Source organism: Tupaia chinensis, unplaced genomic scaffold (genome assembly GCF_000334495.1).
Source record: "Tupaia chinensis unplaced genomic scaffold, TupChi_1.0 Scaffold000392_1, whole genome shotgun sequence".
In the NCBI taxonomy this organism is placed as follows: domain Eukaryota; kingdom Metazoa; phylum Chordata; class Mammalia; order Scandentia; family Tupaiidae; genus Tupaia; species Tupaia belangeri.
In genome coordinates this window covers 2363236-2382770 of record NW_006159894.1, presented here as the reverse complement: position 1 = coordinate 2382770, position 19535 = coordinate 2363236, and the positions used below count along the sequence as shown (strand labels likewise).

Sequence of the window (19535 nt, the reverse complement as noted above, 5' to 3'; positions counted from 1 at the left end):
GTTTTACTCACTCATTCATTCATGTAGGGCCCATGCAAATCCACATCAATCCAGACTTCCAGGCTTCCAGTCCTGGTTGAAATAACACAGAAACCATGGTGGCTGTGGACATTGCTGTTTCTAGAAAGTGACCTTCATGTGCTGTCTACACTGGTTTTAAATTCGAGGTTGCCAATGTCCTACAGTTTCAGGGACTTTTGCTACAACAGTGCTTCTCTGTTATCAGGAATTGGAGGTACACCAAAATAATATCAGACATGCAGGGACTGAAGAGATGCTAATCTCATTCCTGCGTGTCCCCGCTTTTTGGCTGAGTAAAACACAGAATATATTGTTACCATTGTCATTTTAGATCCATAGCATTTAAAAGGATTATACCCATGTCTGTATATACTGGACCGATTGAGGTTTTTTAAAAAGCATAAAGGCAATGTTTATATTCAAATGTCAAACACCACATGAGGAGATTTAGTGTTCTTTCTTACCCATGAGTAACATTCCACACTGTAATTAATTTATCCATGTTCCTATCAGCACAACATTATTCTGGGACAAAAAGGGGTGGGGAAAGGCAGAGGGAACACTATAATTTCTTTGGAAAAGATTTCTTAATTGGATTTGTGCTCCTTTCACAACAATGTGAAAAGGTTGTGTTTGTCAGATACAGGGGCAGTTGGGATGCCAGCTGGGTCTAGAGCCAGCTGCATCATCTCCCCTGGAGCACTGGAGGGGGCCAAGGCTTGGTGTAGACATTCCCTGAGGCCTTGCAATGACTATTTCAATGGACATTCTTGCTATCCACCAGCTGGACAACATTTGCTGGCATTTGTTGAGCACAATAGAATCAATGCTATATAGTTGAGTTTATTTAACGAAAAAAAAAATCCCTACCCTACCGCTATGTCTTCTCACCTGGCAGCTGTGAGCTCCATAACATGTCAAGAGTCCATAGATCTCTTAAATTGTAAATAAAATGTGTTGCACATGGATGCATTTTTAGGTAGGAAAAAGGAAAGCCATAGTTTTTCATAGATTCCTGAGAAATTTTTGAAAAAAATTAGTAACCATTGTACTAAAACAATAAACAAAAAGTACGCAACTGACACAACCAAAAAACCACTTGCAACACAACAAATTTGCAAGGTAGGAGTAATTCAGTGAGGAAATGTATTCTCAGATATGCAAAATAAGGGGACAGTCAGGTAAAGGGCTTTGCAGAAAATAAGTCTTGAATGGGGAGGGCCTAGGACAGAGTAACAAATCCAATACCTACAGAAGCAGGTAGGACATTCACTAAGTGAGCCTGCTAAGTGTCCTTGAGAAGGAGAATGTGGAATGATGGGGCCTATGGCAAACTCTCTAGTCTGCACATCTGTATGGAGGGGCCAACATCATCACCTACTGCCCATTTATTATTCTACCAAAGGTAAACATGACATTTCCTGATCCCTTGGGTTTTATAATAGAAACCAGAAATCTTGATGATTAATACGAGAACTCTAGGACCAGCAGTTAGCATGATGGCTATGTCGCTGAACTCCCATGTAGTCTACTGCAGTTCAAGTCCCGAACCTGGTGGCTTAAACTCACACCGGGCATGTGTGCATGTATGCCCAAGATCCCGAGAGGAGAATGGAGGAGGGGGGATTGCAATATGGCCATCCCCCCTGGGGGATGATTTCTTGCTTTCTATCTATAGCAAAAACCTTTCTTGCTTTCTATCTATAGCAGAAACCTCCTTCCTCCGCAAAAAAAAGAAAAAAAAAACTCCCATGTAGTCGACTGCAGTTCGAGTCCCGGACCTGGTGACTTAAACTCACGCTGGGTGCGTGTACATGCATGCCCAAGATCCCAAGAGGAGAATGGAGGAGAAGGACTGCGGTATGGCCATCCCCCCTAAAGGATAATTTCTCACTTTTTATCTCTCTGTCTCTGTCTTTCTTTCTGGCAAGTGCACATGCCCTATAGCAAAAATCTCTCATATATATATATATATTAGCTCTTGTTTTTTAATCTTAAAAATGAATTCGGGTGTCAGGTTGTAGCATAGTGGTTGTGCAGCTGGACCCATGGAGAAAGGTCCCAGGTTCGCGTCCCAGGGCCTCCCTGAGTGTGCCAGCGGCTTGCATGTGCCTACGATCTAGGCTGAGACTGGAGTGGATCATAGTGTGAGGGCCCTGTTGGTAGTGCCTCTCTTTCTGCCTCTCTCTCTCTCGTGGAAGTCCCAATGAGTAAACTTTCTAAATAAATGAATTCACAATGAAAAATAAACAAACAGGCCTTCTGCCTGTAAGCTCCATGCTGGCCAGTTGACCCCAGTCTTACACCTTTGCCGCGGAACTGAGGTTTGAGGAAGTCTTGAAGGGTCCTATTTGGAGAAAGGTCATCAGCCAACAGTTTGAAAAGCAGGAAACAGAGCAGATCCCACAGAAAGGGTCTGGAGGGGAATGGTGGATTGTGCACAGAGAATGGTCTAGAAGCACCGATGGAGAAGCAAAGCGGTGCAAATGAAGTTTGTGAGCTGAAACCACCTGAGAGCCCCAAGCAAATGAAGGGGGAAGCCTTCATCTAAGAGATCTTAGGAAAATGCCAGGTGACCATAGAAATTAGAGAGAGATTACCTCTTATGTATACGACACCAGCTTAAAAGAAACCCTTGAAGAAACTGAGACAGGCCTCCAGCAACTCAGTGAATTAAACAGGAAGATGTTGGCAAAGAAGGGGGACAGAAGAAACTCAAGAGCACCAAATGGCCACTGGAGAACACAGGGGTGTGTTACGCTCTCCATGTGATATGATGACGGGCAGCTTTAGGGATGCCCCAGGTGACAGGGTGGGTCTCTCATCCATCATTTTTTACCTATCACTTGTCACCAAAGGACAGAAGGGGACTTCAGAGCCCTCGGTCCTTTTGCTTCTCTCATGGGGAGGAAGCTTGACCATTTTACCATGCTACTCCACCTAGCTTGTGCTCACTGCTATTAAACAAAGTCGTTTGCCTTAGGGATGTTTCCCACTGAAGTTCTGAAACCCAAGGCAATGAGAGTTGCCCACAGAGATAGGAGGAGCTATGGGGTGGAGGGCTTAAAAGCAATTAGAGAGGGACCGAAGGACAGGCAATGACCCCAGGCTAATGCAAGGGCACCTGGACATCATCTGAATGGCAGCCAGAGGCAATCATAAAGAACTGGGTACACAATCCTGCAGTTGAGGTGAGTTACTGAGCATTGGTCTCCTCTGGTGACAGCCTTTCTTTCTTCTTCTTCTTTTTTTTTCTTTTGGTCCACTAAACATGGCAAGAAAAAAAATAAATAAAAGCAAAAACAAACAAACAAACAAAACTGAAAATGGTAGAGAAAGGTCCAACACTTTCAAAATAAAAACACCTACAGACTTACTTAGAGAACTTACTAACATACAACTTGGCTCATGCTGCAATTAACTATGCTGCAAAATGTAGGAGAGTGCTGAGAATTAGTAGTGAGACCTCAAAGCAGAGCCTTTCTTTCTCCAGTGGGCCATGAGCAGTGTTAGGAACATAAGAAGGACATCCGAGTTGGGAGGTAGGATGTGAGGTTTCCCTAAGAAAAAGAAGAAGTGGCTGAGGCTTTGACTTGAGATGTCATATGCATCGAGGTGGGAGCTCACTGAAGATGAAGATGAACCCACAGAGGAACAGGGGCCACGTCTTCCACTTCTCTAGTAAAAGACAAAAAAAAGAAAAGAAAAGAAGAAGTGGAGGGGAAAGAAGAGCTTGGTGACAAGGAAAGAGAGAGAGCTGGAAGTGACACAGTGACTTTATAGATTGAAATTATGTTATTGTTTTAAGATCAATCATATCTATAAGATGGGAAGAAGTAAGAATGAGAGAGTAAAGGGAGAAGGAAGAAAAAAATGAAAAAGAAGAAACTGTTTCAATTCACCAAGAATTAAAAAAAAAATTCACTATCAAATTTGCAAGGTCAGAGTAATTCAGTGAGGAAATGTGTTCTCAGATATGCAAAATAATATCTTCTCATTATAAATAGAAAATGACAACCATAGCATCATCATGATAAAATAATTCATCATATGTAGGATGCCCCTAGCCAGGAGGAGAAATAAGACCCCACTGCTTGGACGATGCTAACCGTGAGCATGCGTCCATTCACGTCATCCTCACAATGACTTGGTGGCAGGGGGGCAGTCATTTTTCCATCCCCTGATAGAGAAGATGGCAATCTTCACAGCTGGTCTGGGTTACTCCACACGTGTCTACCTAAGGGTTGTACCTAAGTGGTGGATAAAACAAATATTTTGTTTCAATCCATTACCATTTTTCTCCCCGGTGGAGTTCTTGTGGAAAGGTGGGCCAAAAAATGCTAAATACAAACATCGTGACCTTGAGGAGAGATAATCCAGGAATCTTCAGGTGAAGGTTATGTATTTTTTCTAAATACTAAAATATATCAACTTGTTTTACTGAAAGAAAAAAACAAGGAGTACACGAAATAGCATAAACAAGAAAACAAATCCTGAGTAAGCCCATCACTAACAGAGAACGTTGACATGGTGACGTGTTCCTTACAGACTTCTGAAATAATGCCTGGCGTCTTGTGGGTGTAATGCAGGGCCTTGGTTTTGGTTTTTTATTTCAGCAGAGGAGGTATTTTTTTTTCATTTAATATTACAATATAAAGAGAGAGAATTTCAGATTTTCCTAAGGAAAAAGCAACTTTGGGGGCTTTGGCCCCATCTTGTTATAAATTACTTGTAAACATGATCGTAATGATTCCACTATGGAGAATAATATTTTCATATATACCATAATTTAATTAATCATCTGTCTATTTTTGACGTTTAGATTCTAGTTCGTATAAGTGAAACAAGAACCTTATATGCGTAAAGCTTTCTTGCTCTTCAGAGCCTTTCCACGGAGTAGAATCAGTCGTACAATGACACATCAAAGCCTAAGCAGCTGGGAGGGTTTCTATTGCGCCCACGTTCAGGGGAGGGCCAATTCTGCCTTTGTCAGCAGAATATTGAGTCCTGGAAAGCCGCCTCTGGTGGATCCTGAGAATACCTCCACATACCTTGTCCCTTGAGAACTCCCAGGCCTAGGAAGGAGGAGGTGGGAGGAAGGCCTTGGGGGCGGTGACCGGGACAGTGGCATCTAGATAGAGGTCAGGATTTCACCTCTCTGCACTGGCCGGCAGCCCAGGAACGGACCAGGTTATCCCCAGAGCTTTTACCAGACCATCCCTTCAGGGCAGCTCCTTTCTCACTCTCATGTGCCAAGCCGGTGGACAACAGCTGAGGAATTTGCCAAGTCACCTGAGCCATTGCATTGTTTGCCTCCTGGGGAAAGATCTTCCTGGACAAAAGGTCATTCAGACGCCCAAGGACTTTGGAGCGCAGGTACTTAGGCTTGGGTACCTCTGGAAAACTCCGCGCAGCGGGACCCTGCCTGTCTGGTCCGCAGCGCCATCTCCAGCTCAGGGCCAGGAACCAGTATGTGACCATGAAGCCACAGCTGGGGTGTCTTCAGCTTAGAGACATTCGGGTGCGTTTGGGCGCATAGCCGAGGATGGGGATCTCCCAAACTCTTCCCTTGGCCTCAGCATCTTCCCTCCAACCCCAGACTCCTGAACAGGAAGACAGATTCGTCGTCTACCAATTCCAGTGCTGCGGACCCTGAGCCTACCCAGCCAGCGTGATCCAAAGCTTTTCTCCGCTCTCGGCAGGGTCAGCCTGGAGCGCAGGGTTCAGAGGGCGAGGGCGGGGGATCTAGGCTGGGCTGGGGTTGTCCTTGGAGACCCCGGCCTCGGCTAGACTAGCTGGCTGAGCGGGGCGGGGCCCCCGAGGGCCGCGGGAGGCCCCGCCCGCCCCGCGCCATGCACTGCCCCGCGGAGGGTGCCGGCCCGGGCTCAGCCTTCTGCAGCCCCAGAGCTCGCTGCGCGGACTTCGCTTCACAGCCTGCTCTCTCGGCACCCCAGACCTGGGTAAGTAAGTCAGGGGTTCCTGCCTCCAGGCACTTTGCCTGGCTCACGCGTGTACTGGTTGTACGACTCTAAGGGGATTCCTGAGACCTGGTTCAGTCCAGACGCGCAATAGACGCGGGCCAGGCAGGAAGCGCTGCGACCCTAGTAGAGGGAGACCCGATGGGACATGGGCCTCTCCTCTCGTTTCCCTCTGCCCATATTCACTTATAAAATAAATGCATAGCAAAAGAGCTTTACTGCCATAGAACAGCAAATACATTTCCCCATTATTATTAAGGTACAGACATTTGTGTAGAAAATTTGGAAGATACCTGAAAACATCAAAAGGAAATTAAAACCACCCACGAACCCAGTGACTTTTCAAGAACCTCCAGTTCAGGCAATAGGCAATACCTGAGTATATACTTTCCTCAAAATGAGATCTCTCTCCTCTCTCTCTCTCTCCCCCTCTCTCCTCTCTGTCCAAGAAGGTTCTTGGATCTTGGCATCACTTGGTAGAAAGGGCATGGGACAGAAGAGAACATGTCTGATATCTAATTGTGATTGTAGCAGTGGGGAGAATGGGAGACTCTTGGAAGAAAGTTGACCAAGGAGCAGCCCTGGATATATGACCAACCACAATAAATACCCCCTGGGATTTCAGATTGCTCTAGGTGCATTGACAGCTCACTTGGGTTCATGGTTAGGTGAAGAAGGAAGTTCCACAAGGGATGGGCCTTGTCAGTAGCAGTAGCAGTCATATATGGGCAGGGTGGTGGGGACTTTGCAGAGTTCACAGAGTCGTTAGAATCTGTGTGTGACAAGTGAGTTTCGGAGCAGCCCAATGGACAGATTTCCCAAGACCAAGCAAAAACCTCCTGCTTTCTCTGGACTGTTTCATGCTACTCATCAGGTGAGCTGAGGGTTCAAATGAAGAAGGTATTCTCAGTTTCCAGAGGAAATTGTCTTAAAAATATTTAGGGGGCTCTTGCTATTGACAGTTTATTGGAAACTGAATTGTTTTGAAAATAAAGTCTATGTTGAAGACATCAGAGGGGCTCACTGCTATCATTTTATGTGTGAGAGTGAGACTGTTCCCATGGGGCTCAGGTCTCCCTGGGAGCTGAATGGAACACTGATGCATTCATGCATGCATGCCTGCCTTCCATGAATGTTTATCGTGCTCCTACATATGCCAGACACTGTTCTAGTCACTCTGGATACAAGGAGGAAAAAACACATGCAAGAGCCCCACCCTCAAAAGCTTATGTTTTGGTAGGAAAGACAAATATTTAAAAATGTACACAGTAATTATACAGGTAATAAGTAGTATGGGGGGAAAGTAGAAAGCAGAGTAAAAATTACCTGGATTGAGGGAAGAAGAATGAAAATGATACTCTAAATATTAACTATTGCTGACTGTCTCTTTAGGAATAAGGTGGTTTGCAGATACACATTTATATATTAAAAACTATATGAATAATGCAAATTTTGATATGCAAAAGAACATAAACCAAAAGAAATCATGTGATATTTTAATATAGAAAAACATACTACATTTCAAAAGGTTTTTATTTGATTATTTAGCCGTCTATTTCCAGAGTATGGTATATATGATCAGTTATTCACTCTCACATTTCCATTGTTGTAGTCTTTAACACTTTACTTCCTCATTTGGTTCAGCAAACCCTCATTAAAATATTCTGGGTGGTGGAGTGGGATGAAAAAGATAGTCTCTGACCTTCAGGAGCTTCTGGGGAAAAATGCCCAGACAGGTCTACAAACAACTGAGTTAGGATACCATCCGTGTTATAGGAGAAGGTGTAGACACGGCACAGGAGTGGTCAAAGGACAAGAGGGAACATCTTCAGAGGGTTCATACACAGTTTGACATGCAAGTCCACTTGTCAAGTACCATATTATTTAGCCAGCAGATACTGTGGGCATGCCTCACTTACAAGAAACATAGCACACATCAAGCATTGGGCTTATTTTATGCTACAAAGCCCTGTGGAGTACAATCAGCATAGATTCCGTTACTCCCACTTTCAGTTAAGAAAATCAAGTCTCCCTGGATTGATTTTATTCACCAGAGATAAGATTCCTTTCTGTTCTCTTTATAGGAGGAGGCTTCAAAACATTCAAGTAAAATGCATGTTATGAAAAAACTATGCAAGAATTTCAAAGACTATTGCACCAAAATAAACCTCATACTTTCATTCCATCTTCCTATGAAGTCAGTGACTTCACTAGGCATCGTTCTCTTTCCCAAATGTTCACCCTCTTTCCATGTTGAGTTTGACTGGGCTCTTCTCATTAACTCACCGGCTTGAGTCCCTGAGCTGTCAGTGTTGCACCTCAGACCATCTATCGCCCAAACAGAGGTCTGAGAAGCCCGGATTCTAGGACCAGACTCAAGGCCAGCCCTCTGTCCTGAAGGGTCTGGTGACTCTAGCGACTGTTTTACTACTAGAAGCCAACCGTGTTTCCAGAATTTGGAAATAATGTTGTGGTAGAGGTGAAAACAACAGATAATTTCTTCCCAAGAAAACTGACGATGGGATTCTTAACTCTAAGATCATATTCACTGAAGTTTGACTTATCCATGATTGCATTTAGCCTGATTCTGTTTTCTAAAACAAATACAGCCAAATGATTTCATGACTAGGTGCTCTTTCGAGGAAATGCTTAAGGAATGCTGTCAGCGATAGGAATGTTACTCCCATTCTCCCTAGATAAATAAACTCAGGCACTGAGCTGTGAAGTTGGTCTAGGACTGAGCCAGGGCTGGAACACAGATCCCTGAGCTCTGATAATCACCCTTTCCACCTCCTGCCTAGACCCAGAATCGAGCTCTCTTTGAAGAAAACTTAGAGTTATCCAGAAAGCCTCATTCAGCAAGTAAATGCTGAAGAAAGAGTGAAAGTTGACAGTACTGGGAAAGCTTCTGTTCTGAAAGCATCCAGGCCGTAATCACTGCTAATAAGTGACCCAGTTACTAGAACAAGTGAGAGAAATGAAGAAGGGAGAATGTTCAACACAGGCTGAGCATCAAACAGGTTTTGTTTGAATGTGGCCAATCCATTGCTGCTGTCTTCCCAACTCCTTCCTTACTGGGTAAGCTACAAAGAGCTTAGTTGTCTCTGTGGCTGGCTGGCTTACAGGAGTGGGGACAGGAATGACTTCTGATGGCTTCTTTGCTAGAAAGCCAATCCCATTTTGAGTAGATTCAAATTTTACTTGATAAAAATGGCCAGTTCTTAGTTCCTTTGAGCCTAATTTAAGGGTCCATTTCTCCTTTACAAGATCCTGGGAACTCCCTTTCTTACGATAAAATGTGAGTCAATAATTAAAAGATTACATTTTAGATGTATTTTTGATAAGAGAGATGGCCTTTGGCAAGTCACCTTGCCACTCTGGAGCCCCATTTCCTATAAAGTGAGACCAGTGGATCAGGTGCTGTCCAAATGCATTTGAGCCCAGCAGCCTAGAACCCTGGCCGCTGGGCCTGTGCGTGCTTTGGCGTCACAATGGACATGAACTTAGAGAGTCTGATACAAACTCGCAAATGACATGCAGATTCGGCCCTGTGTCCTTTACACCATGCTGACTGTTAAGGAGGACATTGCAAATTCATTTTGAGACTCATTACACAAAAATACCATGGAGACTCAGCCTGCAGGCTTTGGGTCACAGAGGACATTTGGCAAAGCAATCCAATACATTAAATGTAAAATAAGAAAAACTATTTTCTTTAAAAATGCAGCATTGTCATTTAGAAGGCAGTAAATTCGCTTGACTTTTCTGGTCCAGCATAAAGGTCTGCCCCACGAATCATAACTGAAGGTGCCAGCCTGAGTTAGGACGAGGGTAGCTGAGGTTACGGTGAAGACTTGTCTCTACATCTTCTCTTCAGACCACATTGGAGGCAGGCAAGGCCAAAACAGAAAGCCTGAAGAACAAATGAGATTTGAAAATTAGGCTATGAAATCCTGTTTCTAAAAAATTCTTCTAGGTACTCTGCAGCACAAGACCAATGGGACAATTCTCCAAGATTCCATACCATAGCTCAGTGGTTCTCAATCTTGACTATAGGCTAGGATCATTGGGAGGCTTTTATTTATAATTGTATTATTTTTAATTGCCTAAGGACATGAGCACTCACCAGAGACAGAGGAATAAAGCACCCCACAATGGGGAGTATTTCTCAAATCTCTGGGGCTAGAATTTGAACTGCAGTTAGCTATGCCAGATCCAGCTCCCCTAACCTTTAGGCTATAGGGCTGACCCATTAAGAGGCTTTTAAAAGCTCTTGGTACCAGAGCCGAACTCTGACCACCAACATCAAAATCTCTGGATGTGTGATCCAGGTTATCACTGTTTTAAAAATGCTACAGGTAGGGACCAGCAGTTAGCATAATGGCTATGTCGCTGGACTCCCACATAGTCGACCGCGGTTCGAGTCCTGGACCCAGTGGCTTACACTCACGCTGGGCACGTGTGCGTGTGTGCCCAAGAGCCTGAGGGGAGGATGGAGGAGAAGGGATTGCGGCGTGGCCATCCCCTCTGGGGGGTGATTTCTCGCTTTCTATCTCTCTGTCTCTGTCTGTCTGTCTAGCAAGCACCCATGCCCTATAGCAAAAACCTCTCCCCCCCAAAAAAAAAGGAAATAAAAATGCTACAGGTGATCCCATAAGATACCAAGTGTGGTCCCATGCCCAGCATCATCAGAGTCATCTGGGAAGAACCAGAAATGCAAATTCTCAGCCTCTCCCTGGACCTACTAGATCAGAAACTCTAAAGATGGAGCCCAGTAATCTGCATTTTTAACAGGAGGTCCCAAAGCATGCTGAAGTTTGAGTACCGTCGCCTTGGAACAGGGCTGAGTATGGTTTGGGTCTGGAAGGTTTCCAAAGGAGATAGTTCTAGTTTCTTCCTTCAGCAATAGAAAAGTCCATCTGATTTTAAGTAACAGGCCTGCAGGGAGTGCCTCAAACTGGATATAGTTTTTGTGCTTACGCTGTAGGGCATGCTAAAGCTCTAAACAAAGACATTATCTACTGCTGGGCGATACAGATAGAAGAAAGCTGAGCGATAGCCAGAGAAGGCCAGGAGAGGCTCGTTTAGAACCACAAGACGCAGGACATGAGGGGCTCCACAGCTGAAGTACAGGGCTTTGCCTCCCTTATAAAAGAATGAGCACAGAATGGCGTGGAGCCACAGCATTTTCCATCAGACACCCAGTCCTCCTGACCCTCACTATTCTCTGCCTGTCCTTTCTCAATCCACAGCCCTCCCCCTCAGGTTCCAGGTCTCTTGGCCACCAGGCTGTGGCAAAGGCCTTCTTGGTAAACCCCAAAGTATGAATTAATTGCAGTATTTGCTCCTAAATGAGTCTGTTGTATGGAGTTGGTGGTTCTAGACCAATTAACATTTGGCTCTCCAAATGCTGCCCATCGTAATTTCAGCCACTAAACATTAAGGACTCTCTCACAGTCATAGTAGCAGGGCTTTTCATCAGTTGTGGTCACTCTGAGTTTCTGGAATAAAATTACATTATCAGCTCAAGGTCTGCCTGTTTTCTGGGGTAGGGTTCTATGCATTCATAAATGGTTTCAAGTCATTTAAAGAAGAATTTATGAGCATTGAGTTAGAATCTAATACCAAAGCTTCCTGCCTGCCCTCATGGTTAGAATGGAGCTAAATGCCAGTTTCAGGTAAGACCCAGTACCTGAGAGTCTTCTGAGACCACGTGGCTTAACCCCTAACAGATCTCTGTGCACAGACACAACAGCCTTGGCCTCTCATCCGTCACTGATTTCTCCACAAGGCAAAGAAGTGATCAGACAGAAGAAAGCCAAACTTAAAACCCCAGATTCAAAGTCCATGGGCTGCAGTTTCTTAATGAGGTGGTAAAACAAGTGAACTCATGACTAAGTGTGCACCTGCCTGTGTCATGTGCCGTGTCATATGCTGTGCTGGCCACTCTACACACCTGTACCTGACAAGTGGTCTGACAGGCTGCAAATGCGATGGTTCCACCTATCTTACAAATGAAAAAAGACACAACTAAGCAGAGCTAAGGAACCTGCCCAGAGTCACGTGACCAGGAAGTAGCAGGATGACTCCAAACCTGGGGTTGGAGATGTCATCTCAAATTTGAGAACTTATGACTCCTCCACGCTTGCTCTCTGAGACTGTGGTTCAGAGTGGGAGGTGATTTTTTTCTTTTTTCTTTTTTTTTTTTTCAGAGATGGTCAGACATCTCTAACAGGGTCTTCATACTATAATGCACCCCATCTCAACCAACCTGATTACATATACACATATGCACACCCATCATGCTCAGGGAAGTCCTGGGACACGAACCTAGAATCTTTCCCATGTGGGTCCAGTAGTGTCACTACTGCACCAGAGCCTGACCCCATACTTTCCTTTTTGAAGAGGTTGTTAACTAAAGCTCTGAAGCTAGCTCATTGGCATCTATTAATTGGAATAAGCATGTTATAAAAAAGAAAGCCTCCACCTATAGAAAGGTATTAAGTTCTGTGGCATCTACTCTATAAATGTTCCTGGGCAGCTCCTGTGTTGCTGTGTGCCATACCCAGAGCCAGATAGACTCAGGGTTTGCAGGTAAAGGCACAGAAATCATGACCATGCTGAAATTAACATAGGGCATGGTATGGGTGATGCTAACCCAGCCCTATGTATCCGAGAAGGCTTCAGGAAGGAGGCAAGTACTGAGCTGGACTTTCAGCATGAGTAGATACCAATTAGGAGTTTCATGAGCCAAGAAGGAGAGGCAGTCTGTGCTAGACATGTGCAAAGATGTAATGGCATCTACAGAGTTGGTATAGGGCTGAACTGTGGGACCTGGGTATGCAACAAGAGTAGAAATGGAGAGGGGCCTCTCGAATTTAGGACTTATAGCACTGCTGAAGATGCCGAAGATTGGGCAGGTAGGAAAGAGCCAAGGTCTCCAAGCTGGAGACCGGCTTGGTTTTTGCAGTAAGAAGGACTCAGATTTCAAGGTGGATACTATCACTGTTCAGCACACCAATGTACAGAGCAGGCTCTTATAGGATGGAGTGGGCTGTTGAGTTTGAGGAGCCTGGGGATGCCAAAAATAAAGGGGTTCTTGGCAGGTCATTGGACACATGGCTCTGATGCTTAGAAGGGAGACCTGGGGTCATAACAACGTGGGTGAACCCAAAGGAGCAGGTGTGATCACCTTGAGAGAAAGCAGTGTGTGCAGAGAAGGCAAGAAATAGAATTTAAGCTACACCAGCAGTCCAGAGATGAGGAGAGGAAGAGGGCCCCAGAAAGGTGCCACACAGCTTCACTTGGTGCTGGGTTCAGTGTGTTTTTAAAATGAAGCCAGTTCTATGAAAAAGTAGCTCCTGGTCACTCTGGAGAGGAGCCAGCATCTGAGGTTTTTAGTTGTCCTAGGCAAGGTAGCGTGCAATGTCACAGTCCCCATCCTAGCTGGGAAAGGCTGAGCTGCCCTGGTGGATGTTGGTATCTCTCTTTCCATAGTGATTCTGGCCATAAAATGTCCCCAAATATAGCCTTCACTCCTAGTTACAACAGTCACCCAAGGGTGTGTTCTACCCAGCTACCGCGAAGCTCCTATAAAATGAGTTGGAACATTTAAGTCTGATTAGCTCCCAGTGGCCCCTTCTGGGCTGAATTCAGAGTATGGCATCAGCAACTTGACCTTGGAGCTTTTGCTTCCCCACAGGAACTAGAGATAGAGACTGGCAAGTGCTCAGACTACTACTACTATTAAGACCTGTTTTATCTTACCAGCAATCTCAAGGCCACCTAGGGGGTGTTTTAGAGCACTCAAAGACCCTGAAAGAATGCCACAGCTATTTGGAGACACCTTTTACAATTCCCAGGCTTATTATGGGTGTTCAGGAACAGTGACATCGAGATTAAAGTGATGAAGAAAATGTCACTTTTTACATGGCTAGGGTCCCCACTCATTGGAGGGCAATGGGCAGAGAGGGACAGACAGCACAAGCTTTAACACCAGCCCCTTCAAGAGCAGCTCCACGTGAAATCTCAGCATACTCAAAGGCTGCCATACAATAAGGTAGGTTTTCCATTCAAATGAATACAGCTGCCCTAAAGAGGAGGTCCATGGTGACCTTGACCATGTGCTGCACATGACCTCAAGGATGCCCTGACAGCCTTGCAGTCTGGCTGGTCATAGAAAGTGCTAGGCCCTGGTTACACAAAATGTATGTTTTTTTTTCAGGTTTATAGGAGGACAAGGATGAGGATTTCTCTCCCCTTTGTTTATGGAGTTGGTAGCCATGGCAGTGCCTATCCATGAGAGAGTGGGGAAAGAAAAAAAGTGGGTGATTTCCATGGATCTTCCACAGTTAAAAGTAAAGCATGACACACAACAACATAAGTAGGTCACAGAAACAGAGGGGTGAGGAAAAAAGGAAAGAGACCAAATGGTACCAGTTGTGTAGACTATTACATCCTACACAATACCACAACAATATGCAACAATACTTATTAAAGGAATTCATTCCAGCTGTCATTGTGGGGGTGGGGAGTGGGAGTGGGGAGTGGAAATAAAAGGGAATCGATGTATCAATCAATCAGTCAGGAAAAGTATTATACAGATATGATATCCATGCCGTGGATTGAAGAGCCCTCTCATCTGAGACCGTTAAGAATTGTGTTAAGAATGGTAGGTGTTGGCCCATGTATTCTTTTTGATTTCTGGTTACATTTTTCTTTTAGCAAGTTTGCCTAGGACATTGGCCCTCCAGGAGTGGAACCTTACAGCCCAAGATGATCCTGTTCAACGCCACAGCTATGACCCCCTTTCTGACCCAGCTGTGGCAGGAGATGCCCCAGCAGGGCAGCAATGTGTCTGGCCTGGCCCGCAAGTCCTCTCGCAACAGTGGCAGTGATCTGGAGGTGCTCTACATCCTCATGGTGCTGGGCTTCTTTGGTTTCTTCACCCTGGGCATCATGCTGAGTTACATCCGCTCTAAGAAGCTGGAGCACTCACATGATCCATTCAACGTGTACATCCAGTCAGACACCTGGCAGGAGAAGGATAAAGCGTTCTTCCAGGCCCGGGTTCTGGAGAGCTACAGAGCATGTTATGTCATTGAAAACCAGCTGGCTGTGGAACGGCCCAACGCATATCTTCCTGAAACAAACCTTTTGTCATGAACCCTACATGTTCAAGACAAACCCTACATGATGATCTGATTTTTCTAATCATACTCTTTATTATATGGGTACCATTGGATCTTTTTTCCTATTTTAAAGGGTGAAGGGTGGATTAATGACACTCGCTTTCTAAAATCACATTCCTTCTATAGTAGTCTGCCAGTTGTTCTCCAGTATCTGTCCCTGCTTTGTTAAATTTAGCAGAATCCCTGAGAACATGGCCTCTGAGAATAAGAACTGCATCTCCCAGACTCTGTTGTAGCTAGTAATAACAAGATCATGTGACTAAGTTCTGGCCAGTAGAATAGAAGTGATAAGTGCCCTTTCTGAATAATTCTTGAAAAAGAAAGAGCTTGCCTTCCACTTCCTCCCCTTCCCAGTGGCTGGGACATGGATGAGGTGGTAAGTAGCTTTGACACTAGAAAAGAATGATATACCTACAGATGGCAGAAAAACAAGAGTCCGGCGCCCAGGTAGTGTCATGGAGCACTGTTTCTCCACCTTCCTGGACCACCCACCAGGTCAGACTTCATAGGAAAAAGAAATCAACTCCACTTAAGCCACCATTACTTTGGTCTCTGTCGAAGTAGCAGAATGAGTATCTCCATTAATAAGACTGCCTTACAGGACTGGACCCAAAGGTATGATATCCCTATATGAGTCCCAAGCACAATACCATGTCTGTTGCCCTTGTCACTTCCTTGCTCACCATCATGGCTATATCCTCTTCTTGTCCTCCTGCCTCCCACTTCTTCTTTACACTCACCTTTCATGCATTTCTTCTCAAATACGCACACACACACACACACACACACACACACACACACCTTTCCCACTCACACATTCCAATCTGAAAGAAATTCACCTCCTATAGGACTGAAATGGAAGACAAAAAAGTATTCCTTTGTGCAGATGGTCTCCAACTTACAATTTTCCCATGTTACAATGGTACAAAAGTGATAGATGTTGGAACCAGCAGTTAGCGTAATGGCTATGTCGCTGGACTCCCATGTAGTTGACTGCGGTTCACATCCCAGACCCAGTGGCTTAAAACTCACGCCAGGCACATGTGTGTGCATGCCAAAGATCCCGAGAGGAGAACGGAGGAGAAGGGATTATGGCATGGCCATCCCCCCTAGGGGGGTGATTTCTCACTTTCTGTCTCTCTGTCTCTCTGTTTGTCTGGCGAGAGCACGCGCCCTATAGCAAAAACCTCTCAAAAAAAAAAAAAAGTGATAGGTGTTCAGTAGAAGCTACACTTGGAATTTCAAATTTTGTTTTTCCTCCAGGCTAGTGATATGCAGTACAATTCTCTCTCCCAGTTGTAGGCAATAGCCTACATTGATCTCAGCCCTTAGTCAACCACGTAATCACAAGGGTAAATAACTGATACGATACTCTACTATGTACAATTCTCAATAAATTATATGAGATACTCAACATTTTATCGTAAAGTAGGCTTTGCGTTACATGATTTGAGTCAACTGTAGTGTAAGGGTTCTGAGCACATTTAAGGTAGGTTAGGCTAAGCTATAATGTTCAGTAGGCAAGGTGTATAAAATGCATTTTGTCTGTGGTGTTAGTCTGTTTTGTTGCTAATAATAGAAATTCCTGAAACTGGGTGATGTATAAGAATAAAGGTTTATTCAGCTCACAGTTTGGATGTCCAGGATCCAGAAGCCACATCTTGCTGGTAAAGAGTCTTGAGACATCACAGGGCATTACGACATGTCAGAGGGCAGAATGTGTGGAGTAGTGTGTGTGTCTGCCCGTTTCATTCCCTCCCCTTAGAAACCCACCAGTACTCGATCACAGATGCCCTACCTGATGCCTAATCACTTCACAAGGCCCATTTTTCAACACCACTATCAGAATAAGGCTCCTTATAATACCTTCACAATACAACCAAACTCTGACATGTGAATTTGGAGATGGGGGGGGCATTAAAACCGTAACAACTACAATATTTTCAATTTAGGATAAATTATGGGGATGTAACCTTATCAAAAGTTGAGGGTCATCTGAATAACAAAGGAAGGTGCAGTTATCAGGGGAGGAAGAAGAGGTGCCCCCCTGCTCCAAAACCCCAGGGAAAAGAGTGGGTGTGGGCAGTGACAACATGTGGGATGAGGCAGCAGCATGTTTTGAGGTGATGTGCCTGTTCTGTAGATTGAATTGTGCCCCTGCTAAAAAAAGAAATGTTTATATATACTGAAGACTGAATCTGCTGTACTTGTGAATGTTACCTTCTTTGGAAAGACCATCTTTGCAGATACGACCAAGATAAGATAAGGTCACTTGGATGGGCCCTATTCCAATGTATCGAGTGTCCTTCCAAGAAGAGAGAAATTCGGACACAGACACATGGAGAGACCACTCCATGGTGATGAGTACAGAGATTGGAAGATACAGCCACAAGCCAAGGAATGCCATGGATTGCTGGCCACCAGAGGAAGCTAAGAAGAGGCAAGGAAGATGTCTCTACAACAGGTTTTAGAGGAAACATAATCCTGTTGACACCTTGATTTCAGACTTCTGACCTCCAAAACTGTGAGACAATGCATAACTGTTGTTCACACCACTTAGTTTGGGCTACTTTATTAAAGCAGCTTGGCAAACTAATGCAGGACCTCTCACCCCACTCAGAGTCACAGCTGCTTTGGCTACCAGCTCACTTCCCATCATGAATGAGAGATGGGAAGGGACTAGGGATGGAGGAGGATGGTACCTGGAGAAAATGTTTTCTGAGCAATGTTCCCAGATGCTTAATCCATTCCTAAAGAACCAAAGATTCTTGGAATTTAACCATGTCAACATTGCAATTGTAAATTATTAGCTGAGGATAAATGGGTGTCCTTTAAAGACTTTGTGAGATCAGGAAACAAAGAGAGGTCATAAGGAGACAAATGATGACTGTAAGGTGGATATCCAATGTTTTCTCATCAAAACTCTTGAAAACCTATCTTTATTATTATTATTTTTTTATTTATTTTATACAATCACTATACATCACTACAGCTTATAAAGTGAGTTTACCCAGCATGAATACACTTCACACCAGTCCAGTTGAAGATACTATACACATTATCATCAATGGGTAATCATCTATTTCTGTGTCTCATAAATGTCCTGTCTCTATTTTTCTCTTTTGTCCCTTTTTTGATGAGAGGAATGAGCAGAAGCACTGTCATGGTAGAGGACTCTCTGGTGAAGCTTTTCTGAGCATTTTTCTGCTAAAGCTTTAGTTAGCTTTCTCAAAGCACTCTCATAATAAGCTATTATTATTGTTCTTTGGCCTTCCTGAAAGTCAACAAGAAAAACACCTTAAGCTCCCAAGAAAACTGCTGCCATGACCTTTACTCTTAAAGTGTCTGTTTTTGCTTTGAATGAACCACTTCTGCCTCTTGGTAGCCGTTGTTTTAATTGTGTCTTGTCGTCAGGACTGTGAAGGTAAAGCCATGTGTTGGCTCTGTCGCAATTCTTTAAAATACTGCTTCAAGATTTTTTTTTTTAATTTGCCAGATGGTGCTGGTGCTCTCTGGAGAGAAATAGAGAAAGATAGAGAGAGAAAGTGAGGAACTACCCCCATGGGGCATGGTCAAGCCTCAATCCCTTCTCCTCCATTTCTCCTTTCAGGATTTTGCGCATGCACATATCTAGCATATATTTCAAGCCACCAAGTCCAGGACTTGAACTGTGCAATTGGCCATGTGAGTCCAGTCATCTTAACCACTATGCCACTGGGTGGCCCACTTCAGGATCTTAATCTCACTTATTTAAAATTCCCATTGAAAGCTCTGCAGTTGAATGGGTAACAACAGTTTTGGCACCGACCACACAGATATTAGCTCAACTTTTTCCGTCAGAATTGTGGAAGCTGAATCAACTGAGATGTCTATGGTTTGTGCTGTTAATTGGTCTACTTCAGTTAGGGTATAAACAAGATCCATTTTTCTTTAATAACTGAAGCAGATGGTCTGCCCATGTGGGCATCATCTTCACCATTGTCTCATCCCTTCTTAGGATGAGTAAACTGCTGGTTTCTGTGGAGCATTGTCCCATGAACTTTTTGGAAAACATTGACTTCACCATTCTTTCACCCAAGCTTAGCCATAAAGTTGATATTTGTTCTTGCTTCAATTTGAATGGAATTCATGTTGCTCTGATAGGAGCTCTTTTCAAACTGTTGTTTTTTCCTCAATGCCTCAAACTAGATCCTGTTCAGACATGTTATAACAAGTCAGTACAAGTTTATTTGGGTGTGAAAAAAGATTTGAAACCCATGCATAGTTTTTCCATAATATGCATTCTCACTGGGCCCATGAGCTTTTTGAAGACTCCCTTTGTGACACACAGTGATTCCTCTGTATG

At 44.2% G+C, this 19535-nt stretch overlaps 1 protein-coding gene across 1 annotated transcript; it reads left to right on the top strand.

The window, feature by feature from the left end:
• The first annotated feature begins 5915 nt into the window (after positions 1 to 5915).
• Positions 5916 to 16175, top strand: KCNE1 (potassium voltage-gated channel subfamily E regulatory subunit 1). Its single transcript, XM_006153918.2, has 2 exons — positions 5916 to 5981; positions 14724 to 16175. Exon 2 carries the CDS (start codon positions 14775 to 14777, stop codon positions 15162 to 15164), a length of 390 nt encoding a protein of 129 aa, XP_006153980.1. The 5' UTR covers positions 5916 to 5981; positions 14724 to 14774; the 3' UTR covers positions 15165 to 16175.
• Positions 16176 to 19535: the final 3360 nt, after the last annotated feature.

Coding starts and splice junctions, on each gene's coding strand:
- KCNE1 (XM_006153918.2), top strand. CDS start 14,775: ATGATCCTGTTCAACGCCACAGCTATGACCCCCTTTCTGACCCAGCTG.